Here is a 25493-nt window from a genome sequence, read left to right as displayed (position 1 = left end):
AACATTAGGCATGTGGTTATCTTGTTATAAACGATTCCAGGACACACTACATGTGTCAGTGTATACCTACGTGTCATACTGGAGTTCTGGTGATGTGAGGATTGGGTTGGTGAACGGCATGTAAACACGCCACGCTTCGAGGAGCAGAGGAGACACGACTCTTACTCATCCCACAGATTATGATTAAATGATGTCTACACATCCCCGCAGCAATGCCGCCGTATGGAATATTCCGCAATCAAATTCGAATGTAAAAGGTTTATATATAAGACCTTTACTAACCTCCAACAAAGTTTCCATTGTCGGTGAATAAAGCTTATAGAAGCATCGCCAACACAGCGAATTTGACCGCCATGCGAGTTAGTTGTCAAAATGGACTTGACCGGAAGAACAGATTATTGGAAAATGTCTATTTCAATGTTGCTAAATTCATCGGTTTCAAAACGTTGGCAAAAGATACCTTAGATGGATGAAAGAATTACAAAAATACATTGTTGGTTTCATGATCATTTATACCCGATTACACGACGCAGAATGACTTTGACATTGTAATTATTAACCCAACACCCCTAAACTATTTTGAACTAGTCTGGGTATCCCCTTTGTTGTGATGTTACTATTTATAGAACGCTAGCGGCAACACCATCAGACAAGATTATTGATTTGAGTTCCTAAGATATTATCTCACAAGCAGCGAATTGCCGAGTGACACTGCCTAATCAGAACAATCCCGTCTGGTGATTGACAGAGAGAATCCAATTCACTACGATGACAAACAGTCCTGCGGTCTATATATCCCCGTGTTATATATTTTCGGTCGCTTAAGAAACATTCGCAGTTTTCTTGCTAATTACAATAACACGAGGATTCCACCTCACATCTTCCCCGAATCCCGAAAAAAATCACTGAGTCTCATTCCCCTGAACCCCGAATACTACCTAACACAAATCTAAAATTAAATTACCGAAAAACTATAGAAAAAAAATTACATAGATTTCCAGGAAACATTTACGTACACCATTATATTTTTTTAAGATGTTGAATCTGAGTACCAAGTACGATTGTATTTGCGTCCTGCGTACCCCACTACTTGAGAAGCTAGTTCCAACGAAACACCCCTAATAGAGAACATCTTGTCCGTAGAAAGTGCAAGCCTTTTATTAAACTGTAGTGGAGATTTTATTGACGCTTCTTTTCACTGACTCTTCATCTTCGTTGATGCTTCACTTTGTGTGTGAGTGAGTTGGGTTTAACGCCGCTTTTAACAGTATTCCAGTTATATCGCGGCGTGTCGGCTTAATGTTTGGAGGAATGCCCGAAGTGATGCAGGTCTCAGACGTTTACCACTTCGGTGAAAACCACGAGCACGGAAATGGTGCTGACAAACCTAGAAACATAATCGGGGCGAACCGGGATTCGAACCCACAATTATAGGTTTCTGGCATGCCCAAGGGACGCAACTCTGCACAGCGAATCGCGGCGCCTTAGACGAGTGGGCCCCCCGTGTCCCCCGTTAACTTTACAGTATCAAGTCCTGTGTTGATGAATCCTATGGTTGATATTCCCCCGAATCCTGCTGTATGTCAGCCATGTACAAATTGGGTTTTGGAAATAACATACACAGCGCTTCAAGATTATAAACAAACTATAATTTATAGCAAATGTTCAGTGGCAATAACAACAATGATTCCACATCAAATTTTGTTTCCATGAAAATGTAAATTATCAAATCAAAAACACAGCGAATCAAATAACGAAAGAGACATCAACTTAGCCAATACACACAGTCGCGGGCGTTATAGAGAAACACTAACTGACACAAGATACCGATTATGGCGAGGTGGAAAGCGGGTGTGACAATGAACGTTCATTAACCCGAGACAGTCCGGAAAGACAAACACGTGTACATGTGTACACACACACACGCACGCACGCACGCACGCACGCACACGCGCGCGCACATACACACACACGCACGCACGCACGCACACACACACACACACACACACACACACGCACGCACGCACGCACGCACGCACGCACGCACACACACACACACACACACACACACACACACACACTACATTCATTAAACCATACCTGTTTTATGCTTGCGTGAAGTTTACCTATCCCAAATTGCACCCAGTGTCGATCTAGAGGTAACACGAAACTATGAGCTAATTTTGAAACCTTCTCAAAAAGGTGTTCTCACTCCCTCAACCACTAACGGACTTGATCACCCTCCTCTCATACGAGAGAGACAAGTACAAAACTAAAGTGGAATATTAACACAGAACAACTCACATCTGATGGTTCCAGCTGTACGGGTCCTCACAAAGACCCTGACCGGCCAACCAGAGTCGCATCTCCCTTAAAGCCCCCATTTTAGTGTAATGTTATTTCGCGGTATCTTCACGGTTTTAAGCGTCTTATAGCTCAATATTTATAAAAGTGTAAAGGGTCAATGTGAATGTTAAGTATGTACTTGGCTGACAAGTACTATAAAACTTGTGTTAACAGTAGCAGTAGTAGTAGTAGTAGGAGTAGTAGTAGTAGATCCCCGTGAAGATCCTTGGTAGAATAGGTCTTCAGCAACCTATATTTGCCCTAAAAGGCAACTATGCTTGTCGTAAGAGGCGACTAACGGGATCAGGTGGTCAGGCTCGCTGATTTGGTTGATCCATGCCATCGATCCCAGTTGCATGGATCGATGCTCATGATGTCAATCACTGGATTGTCTGGTCCAGACTCGATTATTTACAGACCGCCGTCATATAGCTGGAATATTGCTGAGTGTGGTGTTAAACAACAAACAAACAAACTACAGACTTAAGTTGTTTATGCTATTGTTTGGGGGCCTATTACATAAGCAACGAGAAGCCTAAACTACGACCTTTGCTGAGCGCCAATGTCAAGAATATTTACACGACCTACTTCATTTACATCGGAACAATTACGTTGAAAATACGATTATGATCTAGTCATCAAGTGTGTGTGTGCACACGTAACACCCTCACTTACAGAACCATAGAGGCAATCTGTTTCACGGCACTAGTTGGAGGACAGAAGCCATTATTCGAATAAACACACAAAGGGTAATAAAAGTTAACTTAGCAGCAGGTAGGGTCGCGGCTCATTTGCCGTGCCTCTCTGACGGAGCTGGACGAGAGCTTCGGGGACACACGGGAGACTTCATCTCACAACATCAAAGGCGGCGAGGTGAGACACAAGGTCAAGTTCTCCTAAAGTCGAGTTCACTGTGCAATATAGCTGCGACATCATTGCTGTTTTATTGTACATCTTTATTGCAATACATTCTCTATACGATGTGCCGCTTCAAACGAAGCATTTACTGAAGAAAGTTTAACTGTTTGCTTCATGAGCCCGAACGCTTTGATATACTCTTATATGTATGCCACGCGAAATGGGAGCACCTACTACTTAAGGGTCTGGTCATATCTTAAAATGACGAGTTATGTTATTATTTGAAAGAATACTTGCAGATATATTTTTAACAGTAAAACGAAATATGTACCTTTATTTTCTCAAAGAACTTTGCTTTTGACGTGAAACAGTTTCGTATGGTTTCCGAGCCCACACAATCGTGTCACAGTTAGTAATAATTGAGTGTCTTTTTCGGTTCTGACATAAGAGAGAAAGAAAGTGCCCTCATCACGAAGAAGCAAAATTGACACGAGTGCACACCAACACGTGCAACACGTGCAACACGTGCAACACGCACACCTCCTTCACCTCACACGTTCAACCAGTGCAGATAAAACCCTTGACTTGAAGTCTCGGACGCGATAGTTCGATAACCCCTATCAACACAACGTCTGATAAACTTATCAAGTGTCAGTGCCGATTAACTAGACATCTAAGACAGACACTGGGCGACATACGATTACAAGTGTGAAGATTTATACAGGTACAGGTATATACAACAAACTCGTAAGGGATGGGCGGTGGTGGTTGGGTGGGGTGATAACGCTGCTGTTTAGACCCGGCTTTTGCACCCACCTAGAGACATGTAGGTCCTGGTCCACGTCAGCTGATATACCGGCGACACTCCCTGAAGGCAGGAGATAGCTGGTGAGGGTGACAACCACCCTGAGTGACTGTCGCAGAATTATATTTACCAATTTTGCATAATATTACATCTGAATAGCCTATGCCAATGCATATGGAGAAGTGAGAGACAATGAAACAATGAAAGGTGCCGAAATAAAAACATCTACACTACAAGTGAAACACTGCAATATTTGGTAAAATAAGATTGCTGATTTTTACACTTTTTAAGCAAAGTATGTCATTGAGCGTCTGTGGCATTTGCTCTACAAACAGCACCAATACCGCTACCTCGTGACCCAGAACACAGAATATATAAGATGCAGACTTGGACTGTCGGGAAGTATATATGATTACCCATGTGTCTACGACATTTAGTTAGACACATAAAATAAATCCCATTTTTTAGTCTGTAATGCAAAGTTTATATTAAAGTAATGTGCTGACGTGCTGGATATTGCAGTGGTTATAAACATGTAGCGGAAATATAGCATATCCTCGCACAACCTACATGTACATATACTTGCATTGCTCACAGATTTGACAGATATATATTAAACTTTGTGACCATATTCATAAGTGTACATATATATATATATATTGCATCTTATTTGGAACCCGAGGAGCCACCAATACTATACCAAACAAAACAAGTGAGGGATCATGCATATCTTTTGGGATATCTTTACGAAATTGTGTGCTCAGCCTCACAACGAAAATATCCCAAAAGATATTCAAGATCCCTATTTTTTTTGTTCAGAAAGTGGACTTTCTTTTTGAACCCATTTGGCATGAGGCCATGCCGTAATTTAAATTAGATGTGTTGCCTTGGTCAATGATACGTCAGTAGTGATCAGTAATGTAGATGTGTTGTCTTGGTCAATGATTCATCAGTAGTGGTCAGTTATGTAGATGTGTTGTCTTGGCCAATGATTCGTCAGTAGTGATCAGTAATGTAGATGTGTTGCCTTGGTCAATGATTCATCAGTAGTGATCAGTAATGTAGATGTGTTGTCTGGGTCAATGATACGTCAGTGGTGATCAGTAATGTAGATGTGTCGTCTTGGTCAATGATTCATCAGTAGTGATCAGTAATGTAGATGTGTTGTCTTGGTCAATGATACGTCAGTAGTGATCAGTAATGTAGATGTGTTATCTGGGTCAATGATACGTCAGTAGTGATCAGTAATGTAGATGTGTTGTCTGGGTCAATGATACGTCAGTAGTGATCAGTAATGTAGATGTGTCGTCTTGGTCAATGATTCATCAGTAGTGATCAGTAATGTAGATGTGTTGTCTGGGTCAATGATTCATCAGTAGTGATCAGTAATGTAGATGTGTTGTCTTGGTCAATGATTCATCAGTAGTGATCAGTAATGTAGATGTGTTGTCTTGGTCAATGATTCATCAGTAGTGATCAGTAATGTAGATGTGTCGTCTTGGTCAATGATTCATCAGTAGTGATCAGTAATGTAGATGTGTTGTCTTGGTCAATTATACGTCAGCAGTGTTCAGTAATGTAGATGTGTTGTCTTGGTCAATGATACGTCAGTAGTGATCAGTAATGTAGATGTGTTGTCTTGGTCAATGATTCATCAGTAGTGATCAGTAATGTAGATGTGTTGCCTTGGTCAATGATACGTCAGTAGTGATCAGTAATGTAGATGTGTTGTCTTGGTCAATGATACGTCAGTAGTGATCAGTAATGTAGATGTGTTGTCTTGGTCAATGATACGTCAGCAGTGTTCAGTAATGTAGATGTGTTGTCTTGGTCAATGATTCATCAGTAGTGATCAGTAATGTAGATGTGTTGTCTTGGTCAATGATATCTCAGTAGTGATCAGTAATGTAGATGTGTTGTCTTGGTCAATGATACGCTAGTGGTGTTCAGTAATGAAGATGTGTTGTCTTGGTCAATGATACGCTAGTGGTGTTCAGTAATGTAGATGTGTTGTCTTGGTCAATGATACGTCAGTAGTGATCAGTAATGTAGATGTGTTGTCTTGGTCAATGATACGCTAGTGGTGTTCAGTAATGTAGATGTGGTGTCTTGGTCAATGATACCTCAGTAGCGATCAGTAATGTAGATGTGTTGTCTTGGTCAATGATACGCTAGTGGTGTTCAGTAATGTAGATGTGTTGTCTTGGTCAATGATACGTCAGTAGTGATCAGTAATGTAGATGTGTTGTCTTGGTCAATGATACCTCAGTGGTGTCAACAGAGTGTGACAGTCAAATTGGTCTTGTCGAATTAGACCGAAAATGCTTTGGTTAAGATCCGTATATATGTATTCATCCATGAGGTTCTATTCAGTAGATGAAGGGAGAACCACGTTAACTGTTGTACCATTATATTCAAACCGGAATTAATCGGGCTGGGATTTTTGGGGGAGACAGAATAGTTTTCATAACTTCAAAACATCATTTTCTCTGTCAGGAGGAGACAGACAATTTGTTTTGACCAAAAACACATTATATTGCAGAACATCTAGACTGTCATTTAGTCCCAGATATATATATATATATATTTATGTTATATCATCTTTTAAAATATATTTCTACAAAATATAAAATATATAATCCAAATGAAGCCCAGAACAATCCTTAATTACAGAGCTGAAGCAATCTTGACTTGCCAAATCATTCTAGACTTGTGTTGGACTCCTTTTTTAATTTATTCTCTAGGGTCTGGGAGGCACACTACAGAACATCAAGCATGTGATGTCATCGATTTCTTTTCAGGAACAGATTAATATTTATAAAACATCGGGTACTATAGGCAAAAGTTTTCACCTCTATGGTGAAGAGCAAACATTATATCACCTATCTTTGGGGACCTTTCTTGTCCTTTTCTCCCCGCACCCGAATATGCAAATAAATGCGACACAAACTCTTTACATAATCATAAGAAATATCTGCTAAAAGCAGAATACATTGCATAACTTAACTATATCGTAGTCATGTGTTTATGATTCACTATCAGATAGTGATGATACCAGATGTTGGCGAAATGGTGAGCATATCTTGCCAGACCGGTGGCACCCGCCACAAACACTTGCAAAGGCAAGTCAATAGTTTACTTGAAGAAAATAAATAGAGGTTATCACGCGCGCGTGTGTTTAGGGATGGTCATGAGCGCATTAATATATATTACATCACAAGGTAAGTGATGGGTCAGTCGGACAATGACAGTCGCCAATATAGTTCCAACTGAAACATGCTTCTTATACGGTGGCGAAACAACATATACGCAAAACAACAATTGCCTACACGAATTGTTTTTACTTGCCTTTCACAGGCAATCCATCGGCCTGTCCGCTAGAGTAACTGCCCTTTGTCTGCCCACGGTCAGACGTTGTTGATGGTCAGTGCAGTCAGATGTACACACAGCGACAAAACGAAACAAGGTAACAATTCAAACATATTTCCGCCAAATCCAACTTTATTAATTTGTGGAAAAGGTTCCAAGCCACAGAGGTCTACGAGCACAGATGTGGCTACTGATCCCACTTGGCTAGGACTAGTGCCCTCGCAAAATGTTTTCGCAATTTATGTCTCCAAAGTTGCCCAAACTTGTAAAATGCCTTAGCTACATCACAGGTAGACACTGCTTTTCAGTGTATTAGACTGTTCTTTTGATAATGATAGCAATTATCACAGTAGTTTCTCCAGAATCCTGATGGTTAATTCTTAATCGATCGCCGAATGACAAGGGCGGCACCATGTTTGTTTGTAAACAACGAAAGTAGTCCCTACTTGACCTTTGATATTTGCATCTCTATCCACATATGACCCCAACGGATGTCGTTTTATCCGTTGGCTTTATCCTGCAGAGAAACCTACCCATTACATGATAAAACACGGGATCCAATGGTTCAAGTCAAAGTGTATCTATAAATCTTGTAAATATTGATTAACCCACCCGAAAAGAGTTCCTAAATATAATAGCGGAAACAATGCCTGTACAGCATTAAAAAAAAAAAACATTGAAAAAAAACTCTGCCATGGCTTTTTCAGAATCATGAATGGAAATCATTTGTACAAACACTTTGTCATGATTACCCATGATGCCTCTGAAGTTGCACGTGCATCTCAGTCATTCAAAATGCATAATCCCACGACTAAGAAATCCGTCACCATTCACAGTACACATGGAACGGAGTTAATCAAACCAATTCAAGTGTTTCAAATTTGAAAAAAACCGTTGTTGACGGCTAAACTTCGTAAACACTACGCCATAACCAATCTGAATATGAGTGGCATTTTTGTGTTTATCGTAACTCCATACAGTCAAGCTGGAGTCGTCACCAACAGACTGGCAACACCATACAGTAACACTGGAGTCGGCACCAACAGACTGGCAACACCGTACAGTCAAGCTGGAGTCGGCACCAACAGACTAGCAACACCATACAGTAACACTGGAGTCGGCACCAACAGACTAGCAACACCATACAGTAACACTGGAGTCGGCACCAATAGACTGGCAACACCGTACAGTCATGCTGGAGTCGGTACAAACAGACTGGCAACACCATACAGTCACTCTGGGGTCAACACCAACAGACTGGCAACACCGTACAGTCACACTGGAGTCGGTACCAACAGACTGGCAACACTATACAGCCACACTGGGGTCGGCACCAACAGACTGGCAACACCGTACAGTCACTCTGGGTCGGCACCAACAGACTGGCAACACCGTACAGTCACGCTGGGGTCAACACCAACAGACTGGCAACACCGTACAGTCACACTGGAGTCGGTACCAACAGACTGGCAACACTATACAGCCACACTGGGGTCGGCACCAACAGACTGGCAACACCGTACAGTCACTCTGGGTCGGCACCAACAGACTGGCAACACCGTACAGTCACGCTGGGGTCAACACCAACAGACTGGCAACACCATACAGTCAAGCTGGAGTCGGCACCAACAGACTGGCAACACCGTACAGTCAAGCTGGAGTCGGCACCAACATACTGGCAACACCGTACAGTCACACTGGAGTCGGCACCAACATACTGGCAACATCCTACAGTCACACTGGAGTCGGCACCAACAGACTGGCAACACCGTACAGTCAAGCTTGAGTCGGTACCAACAGACTGGTAACTCCATACAGTCACTCTGGGGTCAACACCAACAGACTGGCAACTCCATACAGTCACTCTGAGGTCGGTACCAACAGACTGGCAACACCATACAGTCACTCTGGGGTGGGTACCAACAGACTGGCAACACCGTACAGTCAAGCTGGAGTCGGCACCAACAGACTGGCAACTCCATACAGTCACGCTGGAGTCGTCACCAACAGACTGGCAACACCATACAGTAACGCTGGAGTCGGCACCAATAGACTGGCAACACCGTACAGTAACGCTGGAGTCGGCACCAATAGACTGGCAACACCGTACAGTCACGCTGGAGTCGGTACCAACAGACTGGCAACACCGTACAGTCAAGCTGGAGTCGGCACCAATAGACTGGCAACACCGTACAGTCACGCTGGAGTCGGTACCAACAGACTGGCAACACCGTACAGTCAAGCTGGAGTCGGCACCAATAGACTGGCAACACCGTACAGTCACGCTGGAGTCGGTACAAACAGACTGGCAACACCATACAGTCACTCTGGGGTCAACACCAACAGACTGGCAACACCGTACAGTCACACTGGAGTCGGTACCAACAGACTAGCAACACCGTACAGTCACGCTGGCGTCGGTACCAACAGACTGGCAACACTATACAGCCACACTGGGGTCGGCACCAACAGACTGGCAACACCGTACAGTCACTCTGGGTCGGCACCAACAGACTGGCAACACCGTACAGTCACGCTGGGGTCAACACCAACAGACTAGCAACACCATACAGTCAAGCTGGAGTCGGCACCGACAGACTGGCAACACCGTACAGTCAAGCTGGAGTCGGCACCAACATACTGGCAACACCGTACAGTCAAGCTGGAGTCGGCACCAACATACTGGCAACACCGTACAGTCAAGCTGGAGTCGGCACCAACAGACTGGCAACATCCTACAGTCACACTGGAGTCGGTACAAACAGACTGGCAACACCATACAGTCACTCTGGGGTCAACACCAACAGACTGGCAACACCGTACAGTCACACTGGAGTCGGTACCAACAGACTGGCAACACCATACAGTCACTCTGGGGTCGGTACCAACAGACTGGCAACACCGTATAGTCAAGCTGGAGTCGGCACCAACAGACTGGCAACACCGTACAGTCAAGCTGGAGTCGGTACCAACAGACTAGCAATACCATACAGTCATTCTGGAGTCGGTACAACTGCACGACTTGCATGGCCAAGACACCATCTGAGGTTCAGGCTATAGGACTGGAGGTCAGTCCTACTCACAGATGAGTCCAAGTTTCATCTTTACAGCAGTGATGGCCGTCATCGACGTCGGGTGGAACGTTAGGCTTACGCATGTGTTCTGCAAAGTTCTGCATTTGGTGGTGGGAGCGTAATGGTGTGTTGGGAGGCATCACTGCACATCAAAGGACCTCTCCAGCGGTCATCAATAACACTTTGACAGTGTATGGTACCGTGATGAAGTTTCCCGTCCTCACGTCCTTCCGTTCCTTCAGATCCATCAGCGTCACATCAATTTTAATTGGACATCTCCACACTCATTTGGCCTGCTGTTTCGCCAGATCTGTCGCCCATCGAATTTACATGCATGTGTGAGATGAAATCAAACGTCCTTTACGCGGACTTCGAAACCAACCGGGTACGTTGGTCCACCTTGGACATACCTCGGCCAAGAAGACATCCCACAAGCCTTCCTCTATCACCTTGTGTCGTCAGTGAGGCTATGGTTATGGTGATCATATTCGATACTGACTTGTGAACTGACGGTTGACCCCAGGGGGTGTCGTTTACAGACTGCATGTGTTTACATTGGCATGATGAATTAATGTTTCATGGACATCAAAATATTGTTCTATTGCAAAATCATTCTTTGTTTGCGTTCGTGTATTTTTCCCATGATAGTTGCCACAGAAACTTGTTGCCGCAAGTGCATCATGAAATCTCTATCGCAACTGGAAAGGATAACATAACCTGAAAGATAACCCATACAAAAACGTGTGAAGGATTGGTTCCATGTCACGATAGGTCGGCCCGAGACAGTGTATAAAAACAGCCTGTGTCACTCTCACCACGCCCGAGACAGTGTATAAAAACAGCCTGTGTCACTCTCACCAGCACCTTGTTACTACAGTCAACATGAGAGTCGTCCTCTTCCTCGTCCTTGCTTCAGTGCTGCTCCTGGGGGCTGTTGGTGAGTCTCCTGGCTGGACCTTATGTTCATATATCATTCACGCAGTCGCTTGATTTACGCACGTCTAGTAAACAATCACTCACCAGCGTCGACAAAGTATATTTAAATGGGACTCAAGTTGAGATTAGTTGGAAATGCGACTGTTCTCCAGATTCATACACATATGTATTTGACTCAGGAGCGCGAGAGCCACTGTGTCTTGGTATCGTGCAGGTCTTACAGTCAGCGCCAGTAGTACAGCAGGAATTAGGGTCCCGGTCACTTCAATACATTGCATGGAATTTATTCCGATACAGCAAATTTTAAATTATTGATCTATGGTTCTGCATAACTTAACTGACACTATCAACACTTGGACATTCTACCATAGCGTGTTCTTCATCTTCATCAAAAGTGTACATTTGTGATCCCTCGAAACATCATATGTAAAATAAATGTTCAGTGAAGGAAGGTGGTTAATGTCATTTACGTCTATCATTGTCAGATGCCCAAACAAGCTGTGGCCGATTTGACAGATGTGTGCAGAGCAGAGTCTGCGACATTGAGTGCCCCGGATGTAACGGAAAAACCGTTTGCCACCACCAGGGACATTTCATCGGTCACTGCGTTTGTGAAACGTGAGTTAAAGTTTAACAGACAGACTTCGCTTATCCGGCCAATCTGGTCAACATGTGGCATAAGTAACAAGTACGATGACAAGTTACATGACAAATCAAATAATAAGAAGTTTAGATTTTCCAAAGGTGTGAGGGAACGAATGCTGACTAACGTCGAATTCAGCACTCTCGCAGCTATATAAGGTGGTCTAGTACTGATCGAATCTGGGCCAGGCAAACCAGAATGTAAAGGCGACTCTACTTGTCGTAAGAGGTGACTGACGGGATCGGGTATTCAAGCTTGCTGATTTGGTTGATGCATGTCATCGTATCCCAATTGAGTGGATCGATGCTCATAATGTCAATCACTGGATTGTCTGAAGCAGACTCGATCATTCACAGACAGCCGTCATATAGCTGGAATAGTGTTGAGTACGGCATTAAACAACAAACAAACATAAGATGCATTCAATTATAAGCGTTTATTAAAACAATAATGAGTCACAAGGCATTCATGTCACGTGGCTTAATGGCAAACTATACAAGTCCTGATTATAAAAAACAAACAAAAACAAAGATAATTTTTACACATTCACATGAGTAAGTCAAATCTACTATTTTACTTTAAAAACCTTGATCCAAAACCAATCTTACTGCCAAGACTGTCCTAACCATCATGCGAAACGGTGCATTTAAAGACTTGTTCTTGATATTTCCCAAGGGACATTATGAAATAATGCCTGTCTTTACGTCCAATGGACTGGTTTGTCTCTGGCGTTAGCGTTTTATATATGGAAGGTACAAGTATTCCACCTGTCAGTGAGGACGAATTGAAGACATGTCTGATGCCTGAAACTTTTCTTTTCTTATGTTTTCAGATAATCGGCAGATACATGAACTGGAGCACCGAGTCTGTCATATGTTGTTGTAATAAAACAGTTTCACAAATACAAAACTTTGTGTCATTGTTCTATCAACGGCAGCAATACTCCGAGCTATCCTTCCTAATAATGGGTGATTGACGTCGGTCAGTTTCGTTCTACTTAAATTGAATCCATTCGAGTCAAACATCTCGCCATAGTGGATCTGATGAGGTCATCAATGCAATGGCCACCCACCATACAGCTGGGATATTGCTGAGTGAGACGTTAAACATCAAATAAGCAAACGTCAGTGCAAAGTTTTAGTTGCTTCAATGGTGCCACACTAGATTAAACAGCTCAGTTTACAAGTTTACAGGAACCGTAGAAAACCCCAAAGCCAAAGCGATTCATATTGCAATAGGCTTTCAGAAAATCATTGTATTTTCCACAAGAGTAAATTTATATAAAAAAATATTTTAACCGAAAACAATCTCAAATGGAAAGGTAAGCTGTTTCAATGTGCAGCTTGTGAAGTTACTTGCAGTAAAATGTGAAAGTGTTTGCAGTTGATATTGACCAATGTGTGACACTGCACCTAGAGCTGATATACCTTCGATTCAGCCTACGGCAAACATGGCCTTTGACGGGAAACCAATATGGCCGTCATTTCAAAGTTTCAAAATTAATCATAACATGGCCCCTTCCTATCTAACAGGTAGTCTACCCAAAACCGTTGCTGCAAAAAACTCATACAGTCTCAGAAACTCTGAAAACATCAGTGTTCCTCTCACAAGACTAAGACATTCGTGTGAATCCTTTTACCCATCGTCTATCCGATTGTGGAACTCTATTCCGTTATCAGATCGAAATTCTACGATTTCTTGTTTTAAAAATTCGCTACAAAAGCACAACCCCACGTCACCTGCGTACTTCGCTTATGGAAGAAGAAAATATAATATCTTACACACAAAACTGAGATACATGTGCAGTCAGTTGAATTATGATTTATATAGAATTGGTATAAAAGATCACCCGAACTGTACATGTTCGAATACATATGAAAATGCATATCATTATCTCATGGAATGTCCATTGTTTAGTCATCAGCGTGAAATTATGTTAAACAGCCTTAAAAATATTGTTCATAACATACCTATTGATGTACACTTACTGTTACACGGCAATGCAGATCACGTTGTTACAGAAAATGAAGCTATATTTAAGGCAGTACAACGTTATATATGTACAACTAAAAGATTCGTGTAAAGAACTGTTCATTCAACAATGTTTTCCCTCTCTCTCTCTCTCTCTCTCTCTCTCTTCTCTCTCTCTCTCTCTCTCTCTCTCTCTCTCTCTCTCTCTCTCTCTCTCTCTCTCTCTCTCTCTCTCTCTCATCTATAGTGTTTTATGTTTTATGCATATATATTGAATTTGAAATTGTGAATATTTTGTAAATACCAGGGAGAGGGCATTCTAAGTTGGAAGAACTTGTCCCCCAATCCCGTTCACTCCTTGTGAATAAATATGTTTAAATCAAAATCAAAGTGATGATTAGCTTTATTGCATTTTCCCGTGCACTGCACGAGCATCATGTGTATTTGAGAATGTCTCCAGACCTCGGAGGCCAACCGTGACAAAAGTTTTTTTAGCAGGTGGCGTCTGCTGCTCGTGGCGCCACGTTAATGCATACAGGACAGGTTACGAGAAACGTATAATAATCTTTTAATGAAAATAGGGAGTGATTCTTAGAGATGGTGGACTTCGACAAAACTCTCAGCTGTACAGAGTGAACTTTGGGCAGACATTATTGTTTACTGGGAATACGAGCACCAATACCAGAACTCGATCACTGCGATAAAGCACGATTAGTGGATACAGTGTGCGTATCTCAGCCAAAATTGGATTTCGTACTTTCCAGGAGACTGAAAGTTCAGTTTGTGTCGAGCTCAGTCGCTGTCTGTTTAAGGTGGGAACTACATTAAACTGTCTTTTTTCAAGATATGCAGGTTGCAGTAATCCTAGTCATTAATATAATATTCGATTAAAAATTGTGTGAGAAAGAAGTTCAATTATAAGCAGTGTCATTTTGAAAAGATTAAAGGAATTAACGGTTTTCGATTGACATAAAAATCCTTTTAAGTGTCATAATGCATCTTTTACCTTACGCGCCTGTATGCAAAAAGAAGGTAGGAGTTTGTGGAGTGAGTTTGTATGGTTTTATGCCTCTCTTATTGCCCTGAACACCTGAAATAGAATCACATAATATCGCTGATTAAATAACGAAGATAGCTGCAAGTGTGCTAATACTTATACAGGGTAAACAAGCTATTCAAGCCATAAGGGATATTACTTTCAGTAATGACAAAAAATGTGGAGTGCGCTTTTCAAGAAATGTCAATTTTGCTGGCGATAAACATCACCACTGAGTTTTGATCACGTGATATACACTGATGGATCCAAGACTCATATCACCAACAGTGCTGGTTACGGGATCCATATCCATAGCTCCAAAACTCAAGCACATTCCGTTCGCCTGACTGACAGTCAGTCAGTATTCACTGTTGAATTGGAGGCAATCATCATGCTCTCAAACTCATGCCGGAACTACCGGAAATAAAGGCAGTCGTCCTATCAGACTCGCTTCGTGCACTTCATGCCATCAGCGGCAGAAACTCAAACTCAAGACCAAACACAGTCAATAATATTCTATACGAATATACAAACTTATCAGACGAAGGAAAACAGGTGAAGCTGTGTTGGATCCCGTCTCACATAGATAAGCAGATACACTGGCAAAGCTAGATCAGGACAAAGCGGAGATACAACCTATTACCTACAGCAAACTAGACAATCAAAATGAAAGCCCCTATAGCCCCAAAGTAGAAAGACCAATGACACGCAAGTCAGATCAACAGATGGTTATGCAAAATTCCACCCAAGATCCACTAAAGCCATACTATACTCAAATGAAAGGAAAGTTAAAGTAGCCATCTCACGCCTCAGACTCGGTCACAAAAAGCACCATGACAAGGTATGTCCATCTTGTAATCAACCTGAATCCATCGGTCACTTGTTACTGGAATGTCAAGACCATGCCCCAGCCCGGGCTCAATTGTAAAAAGAATTGCAGTTGGATCCGCTATCTGTCGTAGATCACCTATCGCCAATTTTACAGGAGAAAAATTCGAATGAATACAGCAAGGGCAGATTCTTCCAATGAATGGGAAAGTCCAATGAGGGAAGTCTGAAATGGACTATAGAAAAAAAACGCATGTGCACAGTCAATTCCCACTCGAAACCGTCAATATGTGATATGAAATGATACTGTCCAACACTTTTTTAATGGATGCTCAGCTTTGGCACAAACACAGTATCTTAAGTGACATGATGGAGTGGCTCGATCCTTTTATTACCGCCTTCGCAATGTTTGGGGTTTTGACACAGAGGTCCATCCATGGTACGACCCGGAATATGTAGAGGGCATCATGGAAAATGATAAATACAAAATTCTTTGGAATAGGCCCATTTATAGCCTCAGACGCATCCAGGCCAAGAAACATGATCTTTTGATAAATCCAATGAAATTATTTATGTCATTGTGTTTTCTGTCCCTTTTGACACTAATGTGATTGACAAGATTCAGGAAAAACATGGCATGACCTCGCCTTTGAAATGTCTCGCTTGCATCCCAAGTACCAAGTTGTCCGACTCCCCATTGTTCTCGGTGCCTTAGGTTTGGTACCTCCCAATCCGTTGACTGACATTAGGTGAGTACCCGGATTTGCTACCAGGAATACAGCCCTTCTGACAATCTGGGTAACGCAGAAGGCCATAGTGTTGGGGAGTCTTGACTAGGCAGCGCTTCCTGGGAGAAGTCCCATTCGCTGTCTGGGATGTGTGTTGTGGGGACAAGGGTACTGAGCTGATTTTGATTATAACTAGCATGACTGTTCCAGGATCACCCAAACCATCTTTGCTGCATTTTCGTATTTAATCTGTACGACAAGGAAAGAAACATTGTTCAACTCCGCAGCCCAGTCAGCCTCCCTCAGGTATACAAACTAACCAAACTTGAGATGGGACTAGCCCAAGTGGCAGGCACAGAACCCATCCAAGACTATCTTGGACATACTTACTCAAGTCCACACTTCTTGAGTGTGCGAAAGCAACAGGATGGCCAGACATACCACGTATAAATGGCAAATTACTGAAGCAACATTGGGACAAAGCCATGCCAATGTATGCATATCTGACAGAGCAGAATATTCGCGACCAGCTCCGGCGACTGAAGTTGTATAGGCGCCGTGAGTCTGGTCAGCTAACAACAACGCTCGTCAGGCGCCTTCACATGAACACCCAGCTCTAACAGTGGCACACTCGAAATTGCAAATGGACGTTCGCATTGTTTCCCCCTAAAGTACCTAATGCAGTTGTCACTGATGACCCACTCATGGGCTGACAAAATGAAATCCCTGATGTTGGGCTCGAAGTCGTTGAGTTTTCCCCCTCTTCAGACCCCTCTGCTGCTGCAGATCATCTTTCTGATGATCCCTTGTATAATTTGTTAATATCATTTTATAATCAAATCTGTGATTTACCACTTATTTCCACAGAATCAACTTGATAAATTAAATGACATTATTTTTGTGACTCTCATTGCAGACTGTTCTTTGCATGACATTAACTGCTGCGTGTGTGCTGCTGCTCGAACACTGGGGGAACTCCATGCAGTTTCCAAAGATATTGAACCACAAAATAAACAAAATCATCCAAAAAAACTGGTTCAAATAAAACTAAACGAAACCAGGAAAGATATATCCTGGATAGAGCTTTGCTTAAAAATAAATCAATGTCAAAACGACAAAAAATCAATTCGGAAATTTTTTTTTAAAAATTACAAGACAACAAAAGAGAAAATTCTTGATTCTCTGAAGGGTTTGGACAAAAAGAAAAAGAAAGTGGGATAAGAAAAAAAACTTCATGAAACAAAACAAATTATTCAAATCTAATGAAAAACAATCTTAGAGGCAGTTAAATGCAATCGATAGGAATGATGAGAAAAGACCCACCATGGATTCCAGCGAAAGGTTTTGGAAACAGTTGGGTCTATACCCGGCATCTGTAACCTCGAGGAACCATGGGTAGAGGATTTCAATGATTGTGTACACGATGAAATAAGGTCACCATTGTTGTGTTTCATTACACCTGATTGCCTGAGGGCTGTTAAAAAAAACTGACTAACTTTCAACTATGGGCCATAACAAAGTGAACTAGTCAAAGCAGTACATTGTTTAAGTGGTTCATTCCAAGTGTACGAGTATTTGGTCTGTCGAGGCCGTTTGTACATTAATGACAGCCAGTTGAACGTGATAGGGGTCCGTATAGACACAGAAAAGGAAAAGAACGAGTACCGAGCAGTCATCACGTTTTTGACTTTAGAGAAAAGTACTCCCCAAGAAAATTCATAACCCAATGTCACAAGTGTATGGGGATAAGTGCTCTAGCTATTCCAGCGTTAAACGTTGGGCAGCTATGTGATAAGTAACGGGTGATGAAACATGGGTTTCCCATAATGATCCCGAGTCAAAACGTCAATCCATTAAATGGCATCATTCCATTTCCCCGGCACCAAAGAAATTCAAATCTCCAAGATCAGTGAGGAAAGTTATGGCCACTGTATTCTGGGATGCAAAGGGTGTGATCATTGTTGATTACTTAGAAAGTCAAAAGACGATAACCAGTGCCTACTGTACTGATTTGCTTCATAGCCTGAGAGAATCTATCAAAGAGAAGCGGCAAGACATGCTGACTGATGGAGTTCTACTGTTTCATGACAATGCCTCTTCTCGCACCTCTCGACTTCAGTTCTGCGACAATGAGGGTTCGAAGAGCTTTCTCACCCTCCATGCTCGCCAGACTTGGCACCAGGTGATTTCCACTTGTTTCCTAAACTGAATGAACACATTCATGGAAAGCACTATGACGACAACGTTGACCTTAAAGCTGCCGCAAAAGGTTTTCAAGGTGGCTTCAGAAAATTTCTGCCTGACTGAAATTGAAAAGCTTCACTATCGATATGAAAAGTGTATTGAAAAACAGGGAGATTATGTTGAAAAATAAAATTAATAACACTTTCCGAATTGTTGGTTTTGTTTGTTTGACTTAGAACTACATGTATATGACCAGCTCTCGTACTTTACACGTTCAAAAGACACGAATGGTCTGAAAGGTTATCAATGGCAACAACGCGACGTTTGTATTTGCTGGTATAATTTACTGCTATTTCAAACCCTGGGGACAAGCAAACATCCTTACCCTCGAGCGGTGCTCAATAGCATTGAAAAGATAAGAAAAATCACTTGAGAAGCGATATTTTCAGTAAAGATATGAAATTGCAAGGAAAGAAAGAATACCAAAATAAATCAATTCTCAATGTGCCCCAAAAATACTCATCAATTGTATTAGGGTTCTACTAAATACACGCATAGTTTCATCAGTTTTATTCCAAATCAGACATTAGAAAATGATTTCAACTGTTCAGAAATAACGCAACCCAAGCAATCATTTTTCATGCGTCCACTAAACATTTGCTCGTCCGCAGGTGCAGTGTGGAACAACACTTGCTGGGGCTGGTTGAATCATATCAGGGATTCAGGAACATTTGGTTACAACTAAACAATTAATATAAGTGGGTGACTGAAATAAGCCTTTCCATTAACGTGGCCTCAATTATAGTAAACGCTACCATAGAGTGAAATCCAAACTATATAAACGTTAGAGAAGTAGTCCATCGGTAGTTTACGTAATTTCTCGAATATAATCGTATAAATATCAAATGTGTCGTTTATATGAGCGTTTCGTTCACGTGCCCAGCCTCTGTTCAATGGAAGATTCTTCAGTAGAGAGGCACGGGTCCCCATTGCCCCCTACATATCCCCGACCAGATTCCGGGTAGTACAGATCCCCATCGCCCCCTCCATATCCCCGACCAGATTCCGGGTAGTACAGATCCCCATCGCCGGCACCTAACATATCCCGGAACAGATTCCGGGCAAGTACAGATCCCCATTGCCCCCGACATATCCCCGAAAAGATTCCAGGTAGCACACATCCCCATTGCCCCCTACATATCCCAGAACAGATTCCAGGTAGTACAGATCCCCATTACCTCCTACATATCCCGGAAGAGATTCTGGGTAGTACAGATCACCATTGCCCCCGACTTATCCCCGAACAGATTCCGGGTAGTACAGATCCCCATTACCTTCAACCTGTCCCCGAACAGATTCCGGGTGGCACAGATCCCCATCTCCCCCTACATATCCCCGAACAGATTCCGGGTAGTACTGATCCCCATTACCTTCTACCTGTCCCCGAACAGATTCAAGGTGGCACAGATCCCCATCTCCCCCTAATTATCCCGGAACAGATTCCGGGTAGTCCAGATTCCCATTTCCCCCAACGTATCCCGCAACAGATTCCGGACAGTACAGATCCCCATTGCCCCCTACATACCCCCGAACAGATTCCAGGTGGCACAGATCCCCTTCGCTCCCTACATATCCCCGAACAGATTCCGGGTGGCACAGATCCCCATCTGCCCCTACATATCCCGGAACAGATTCTGGGGAGTACAGATCCTCATTACCCCCAACATATGCCCAAACAGATTCCGGATAGTACAGATCCTCATCGCCCCCTACATATCCCCGAACAGATTCCAGGTAGCACAGATACTCATCGCCCCCTACATATCCCCGAACAGATTCCAGGTAGCACAGATCCTCATCGCCCCCTACATATCCCCGAACAGATTCCAGGAAGCACAGATCCCCATTGCCCCTACTTGTCCCCGCAAGGATTCCAGGTAGATCAGATCCCAATCGCTCTCTACATATCCCTGAACAGATTCCGGGAAGCACAGGTCCCCGTTGCCCCCCACATGTCCCCGAACAGATTCCGGGGTAGCACACATTCCGGGTAGTACAGATCCTCATTACCTCCTACTTGTCCCCGAATGGATTCCGTGTAGCACAGATCCCCATTGCCCCCTACTTCCCCTCGAACAGATGCTGGGTAGCACAGATCCCTACAGCCCCTTACACATCCCCGAACAGATTCCGGGTAGCACACATTCCGGGAAGTACAGATCCCCTGCCACCCCTACAATGGGAAGTGGAATATTCGAATTCAAAGAAATGACTTGGTGAGTCCAAACAGTGCACTGCAGGTTGCAATGAAATTGAAACATATTTGGACAAAGTTTGGAGGAAGGTTATTTGTCAACTTCTTTTTGAAAAACTATGTTTTTTGAACACTTAGTTTGAACTAGTCACGAATGTTGGTATTAAATGTTGAACTTTAGTAATATTTGTAACATATATAAATACCTTTGAACCTTTTTCGGAAGACAGCAGGCCTTGGTACGCGGTGCAGTTAGGCGTTGCAGTTGCAAGACAGCACCGTTTTCAAGCGCCGTTGCAGTCTTGGTAGAATGGAGATAAACCTACTGTGTTTTGAAATTTAATGTAGAAACCTCTTATTTATACACTTGAAACCTCGCGCTTTAGCAGTAGGTTTATCTCCTGAGTAAAAAGGGGTGGAAGAATGTAACAGGTCCAAGTATGAAGGAATCTCACATAAAGGATATCGGACCACTGCTGTCGCTGTCAGCCCATGGAGAATTATCTGATGACACATCGACGGGGACATTGATTTCAGTACTGGGCACCAAGACGTATAGGTTGTAGGTATAGATCAACCAGGCATGCATAATTACAAGTACATGTAACACTTGGTAACCCCCCAACATCATGGTCATGTTCTGGTCGTTTCCCTCGCTTCATGTTTGCCATATCACCATCGATCACCAAATGCAATCTTATAGGTATGTTTCAATCCAGTACTGACATGAATATGATACATTTCGTATTCGTATTTTTATCTGGTGTTTCAGGAACATCATACATGCTTGTTTCAAGTTTCCAAACATATAGAACACATTTCACAAACATTCGATGATATGTTGAAAAAGATAGTGTGTGCTTATCTTAAAGTTCAAAGATAATTTGAAAACGTGTGAAGGATTGGTTCCATGTCACGATAGGTCGGCCTGAGACAGTGTATAAAAACAGCCTGTGTCACTCTCACCAGCACCTTGTTACTACAGTCAACATGAGAGTCGTCCTCTTCCTCGTCCTTGCTTCAGTGCTGCTCCTGGGGGCTGTTGGTGAGTCTCCTGGCTGGACCTTATGTTCATATATCATTTACGCAGTCGCTTGATTTACGCACGTCTAGTAAACAATCACTCACCAGCGTCGACAAAGTATATTTAAATGGGACTCAAGTTGAGATTAGTTGGAAATGCGACTGTTCTCCAGATTCATACACATATGTATTTGACTCAGGAGCGCGAGAGCCACTGTGTCTTGGTATCGTGCAGGTCTTACAGTCAGCGCCAGTAGTACAGCAGGAATTAGGGTCCCGGTCACTTCAATACATTGCATGGAAATAATTAAGATACAGCGAATTTTAAATTATTAAGCTATACTTCTAAAAACGGATTCCGAGTGTCACTGTTGTATATGTCTTGGTATCCTGCAGATCTAACAGTCAGCGTCAGTAGTACAGATCTTACAGTCAGCGCCAGTAGTACGGAAGGAATTAGGTCACTTCCTGGTCACTTGCATAGAATTAATTCGCATACAGCAAATTTTATTTTTTGTATCTATGGTTCTATATAACTTAACTGACAACATCAACAATTGGACATTCAAGTATTGTTAATCTCAATGACGTTATGAAAAAGTGTACATTTGTGATCCTTGGAAATATCATATGTAAAATACACTTTCAGTGAAGGTGGCATTCCAGTAATGTCATTGACGTCTATCATTGTCAGATGCCCAATCAAGCTGTGGCCGATTTGACAGATGTGTGACGAGCAGAGTCTGTGACATTGAGTGCCCCGGATGTAACGGAAAAACCGTTTGCCACCACGAGGGACATTTCATCGGACACTGCGTTTGTGAAACGTAAGTGAAAGCTGAACAGACGATTATCCGGCCAATCTGGTCAATAAGTAGCACAAGTAACAAGTACGATGACCAGTTACATGACACATCAAATAATAAGTAGTTTAGATTTTCCAAAGGTGTGAGGGAACGAATGCTGACTAACGTCACACTCAGCTCTCTCGCAGCTATACAAGGTGGTCCAGTACTGATCGAATCTGGACCAGACATACCAGAATTTATGGCCGATATCATCCAGGTTCGATGTCGCACAAACAAAATTTCAACTGCCGTATGTAGGTGCCTGAGCTAGGAAGTCTGACAAAGTTGTCCTTGTCAACCCCAATACAAGTGTTAGTTCGTGTCTCAAACCCGTTCATGAAAAGGCATCTTCCCGAGGCAAGTGAGTTAACTGACTATAAAAGACCAGTTTCCACCCTTGCCGAACTAGGCTGGTATTATGGAGTTACAATTTGGCTGGACTAACGAGTCTATGCTTAGTCCAATCAAAATCGCGCAACGAAATCGAAATCCGGTTCGTAAACTGTCCTGCAGATTTCGGTCGATTGCAGGATTTGCAAAGCATGTGCACCGCCAACTCGTTGTCAACAGATATTTTCCAAATCTTTTCATGTTTTTAATCAAGGTGCTCACGTGATTTGATGCACTTCGCGATGTAAGACCCGTTTTATCACAATATAGATCTTGATTGTCGAGCAGATCGTCCTGACATGGCGCCGCCATTTTGTTTGAAGCAAATGCAAGTGATACGAGAGGTGGAATCCTATTGGTCCATAGGAGAGGCTTAGAAGGGATATAATTGGTAATAGCTACTGGTGGCGCTAATATCGAGCCCAGGAATTCCAGGCTAGTTCGGCAAGGATGGAAACTGGACTTTTAAAGTCAGTTAACTCCCTTGCCTCGGGAAGATGTGAAAAGGTAGCATTTTAGTATAGACGTTTATTTAAAGAATATTGACACACAAGTCATTTATGTCACATGACCTAATGACAATCTATACAATTCTTGATTATAAAAAAAAAATTGAAAATATTTTGTTACATTCATACGAGTAAGTCAAATCTACTTTTTAACTAGAACAGCCAATGCAATCTGTTTCGGGAGATAATTTTGACTGGTTTGTCTCTGGCGTTAGCGTCTTAAATGTAGAAGGTGCAAGTATTCCATCTGTCAGTGAGGTAGAATTGGAAGACATGTCCGATGCCTGAAACCTTTCTTTTCTAATGTTTTCAGATAATCAGCAGATACATGAACTCGGGCGCCAGGCCTGAAATGTGTTGTTGTAATAAAACACTTTCACATGTAAAAGAACTTTGTGTCATTGAAAAGAAAATGGCAGCAATTCTTCACGATATTCTTTCATGGAATGGGTGATTGACGTCAGTCAGTTTCGTTCTCTGTAAAATAATTCATTCTTTGTGGATCTGGTGAGGTCATCAATGCAAAGGCCACCATATAACTGGAATATTACTGAGATCGACGTTAAACATCAAACAAGCAAACATAAATGCAATGTTTCATTTGCTTAAAAGGTGTCACAACAGATTGAAGCTAAGTTTCACAAGTTGATCGAACAGGTACCGTTAAAGTAGTCACAATTTGTGGTTAAAAATGTCTTTAATGCTGTAAAAAGAAAAGTTTCGGTAAAGATCCTTATACCATTGTAAAGCAAGACTGCAGCTTGACAACGATATAAGGATCTATACCGAAACGTCGCTTTTCACAGCATTAAAGAAGTTGTTATCCATAAACTGTGTCCACTTTGTCATCCGTCAACTTCTAAGTAATGCCTATCAAACAATTCAGGTACTGTTGAACTAGAAAACTAGAGAGAACTATTCATACTGCAATAGGCTTCGTCAGAAAATCATCATATATTTATTTTTTAAACAATCTGAATTGGAAAGGTTATCTGCTTCAATGTGCAGTTTTTTAAGCTACTTTTATGTGAAAGTGTCCTTGCAGTTGACAGTGACCAAAGTGTGACACTGCATTGTCTGCATTCTTCCAAGAGCTGACGAACAAAATAACGATCGACATCTCTAAATACGACGATGCACACGCCAGGGAACGCCTGTGCCTCACACGCCTGTGCGTCAAACATGGCCTTTGACGGGAAACCAACATGGCGGTTATTTCACAGTGATGATTAGCTTTATTGCATGTCCCCCTGCACTGCACGAGCATCAGGTGTATTTGAGAATGTCTCCAGACCGTGGAGGCCAATCCTTACAGAAGTTTTCAACAGGTGTCGTCGTTAAGGCATACAGGACAGGTTACGAGAAATAAATAATCCACTAATAAAAGGAGGCAATGGCCATCACAGAGCACTATACACAGGGAGATGTAACACTATAGCATGTGCCTGACAGTGATTTATCTGGGAATATCGCTCGGCACAAGCGGCCTCTGCAGACAGCCCCGATTGGGCCACCAACGTCTTGACGACAGATGACCCGTAATTAAAAATGACCGGAGGTTTTCTTGAGGAAGGCAGCCCTCCTGTATACATGAGTAAATGTGTGGTCGGTACAACTACAATGAAAGTCAAGTTTGTGTCGAGCCCAGGTAATACTTGTTTGTAGGAGAGAACTATACTCACAAGCAAAAG

The 25493-nt window shown here is 42.5% G+C and overlaps 1 protein-coding gene and 2 long non-coding RNA genes across 6 annotated transcripts in view; 2 read left to right on the top strand and 1 right to left on the bottom strand.

Moving 5' to 3' along the window:
• Positions 1-25493, bottom strand: part of LOC124119209 (puratrophin-1-like) — a 248489-nt gene that overhangs the window by 191507 nt on the left and 31489 nt on the right. Inside the window, exon 1 of one of the 3 annotated variants that reach the window (XM_048398818.1) lies at positions 283-370. The exons of the other annotated variants lie outside the window; for them this stretch is intronic. Within the exon in view, the coding sequence (XP_048254775.1) occupies positions 283-300 (18 nt within the window). The 5' untranslated portion in view covers positions 301-370. Of the gene's footprint in view, positions 1-282; positions 371-25493 lie in introns of those variants that run through there. 3 annotated transcript variants of the gene reach the window in all.
• Positions 11271-12940, top strand: LOC124119212. Its single transcript, XR_006858596.2, has 3 exons — positions 11271-11389; positions 11874-12006; positions 12864-12940. It is a non-coding gene; the product is annotated as an uncharacterized LOC124119212 (long non-coding RNA).
• LOC124119211 lies at positions 14796-24190 on the top strand. Of its 2 annotated transcripts, XR_006858595.2 has the most exons (4): positions 14796-14814; positions 21955-22077; positions 22750-22882; positions 24116-24190. It is a non-coding gene; the product is annotated as an uncharacterized LOC124119211 (long non-coding RNA). The 2 variants fall into 2 exon arrangements; XR_006858594.2 differs by lacking the exon at positions 14796-14814 and having other exon boundaries at positions 21936-22077.

The sequence above is a fragment of the Haliotis rufescens genome, unplaced genomic scaffold (genome assembly GCF_023055435.1).
Source record: "Haliotis rufescens isolate VD_foot unplaced genomic scaffold, xgHalRufe1.0.p SCAF_19, whole genome shotgun sequence".
NCBI lineage: Eukaryota > Metazoa > Mollusca > Gastropoda > Lepetellida > Haliotidae > Haliotis > Haliotis rufescens.
Note: the sequence above shows the minus strand (reverse complement) of the source record. Positions and strands in the feature narration are given on the sequence as shown.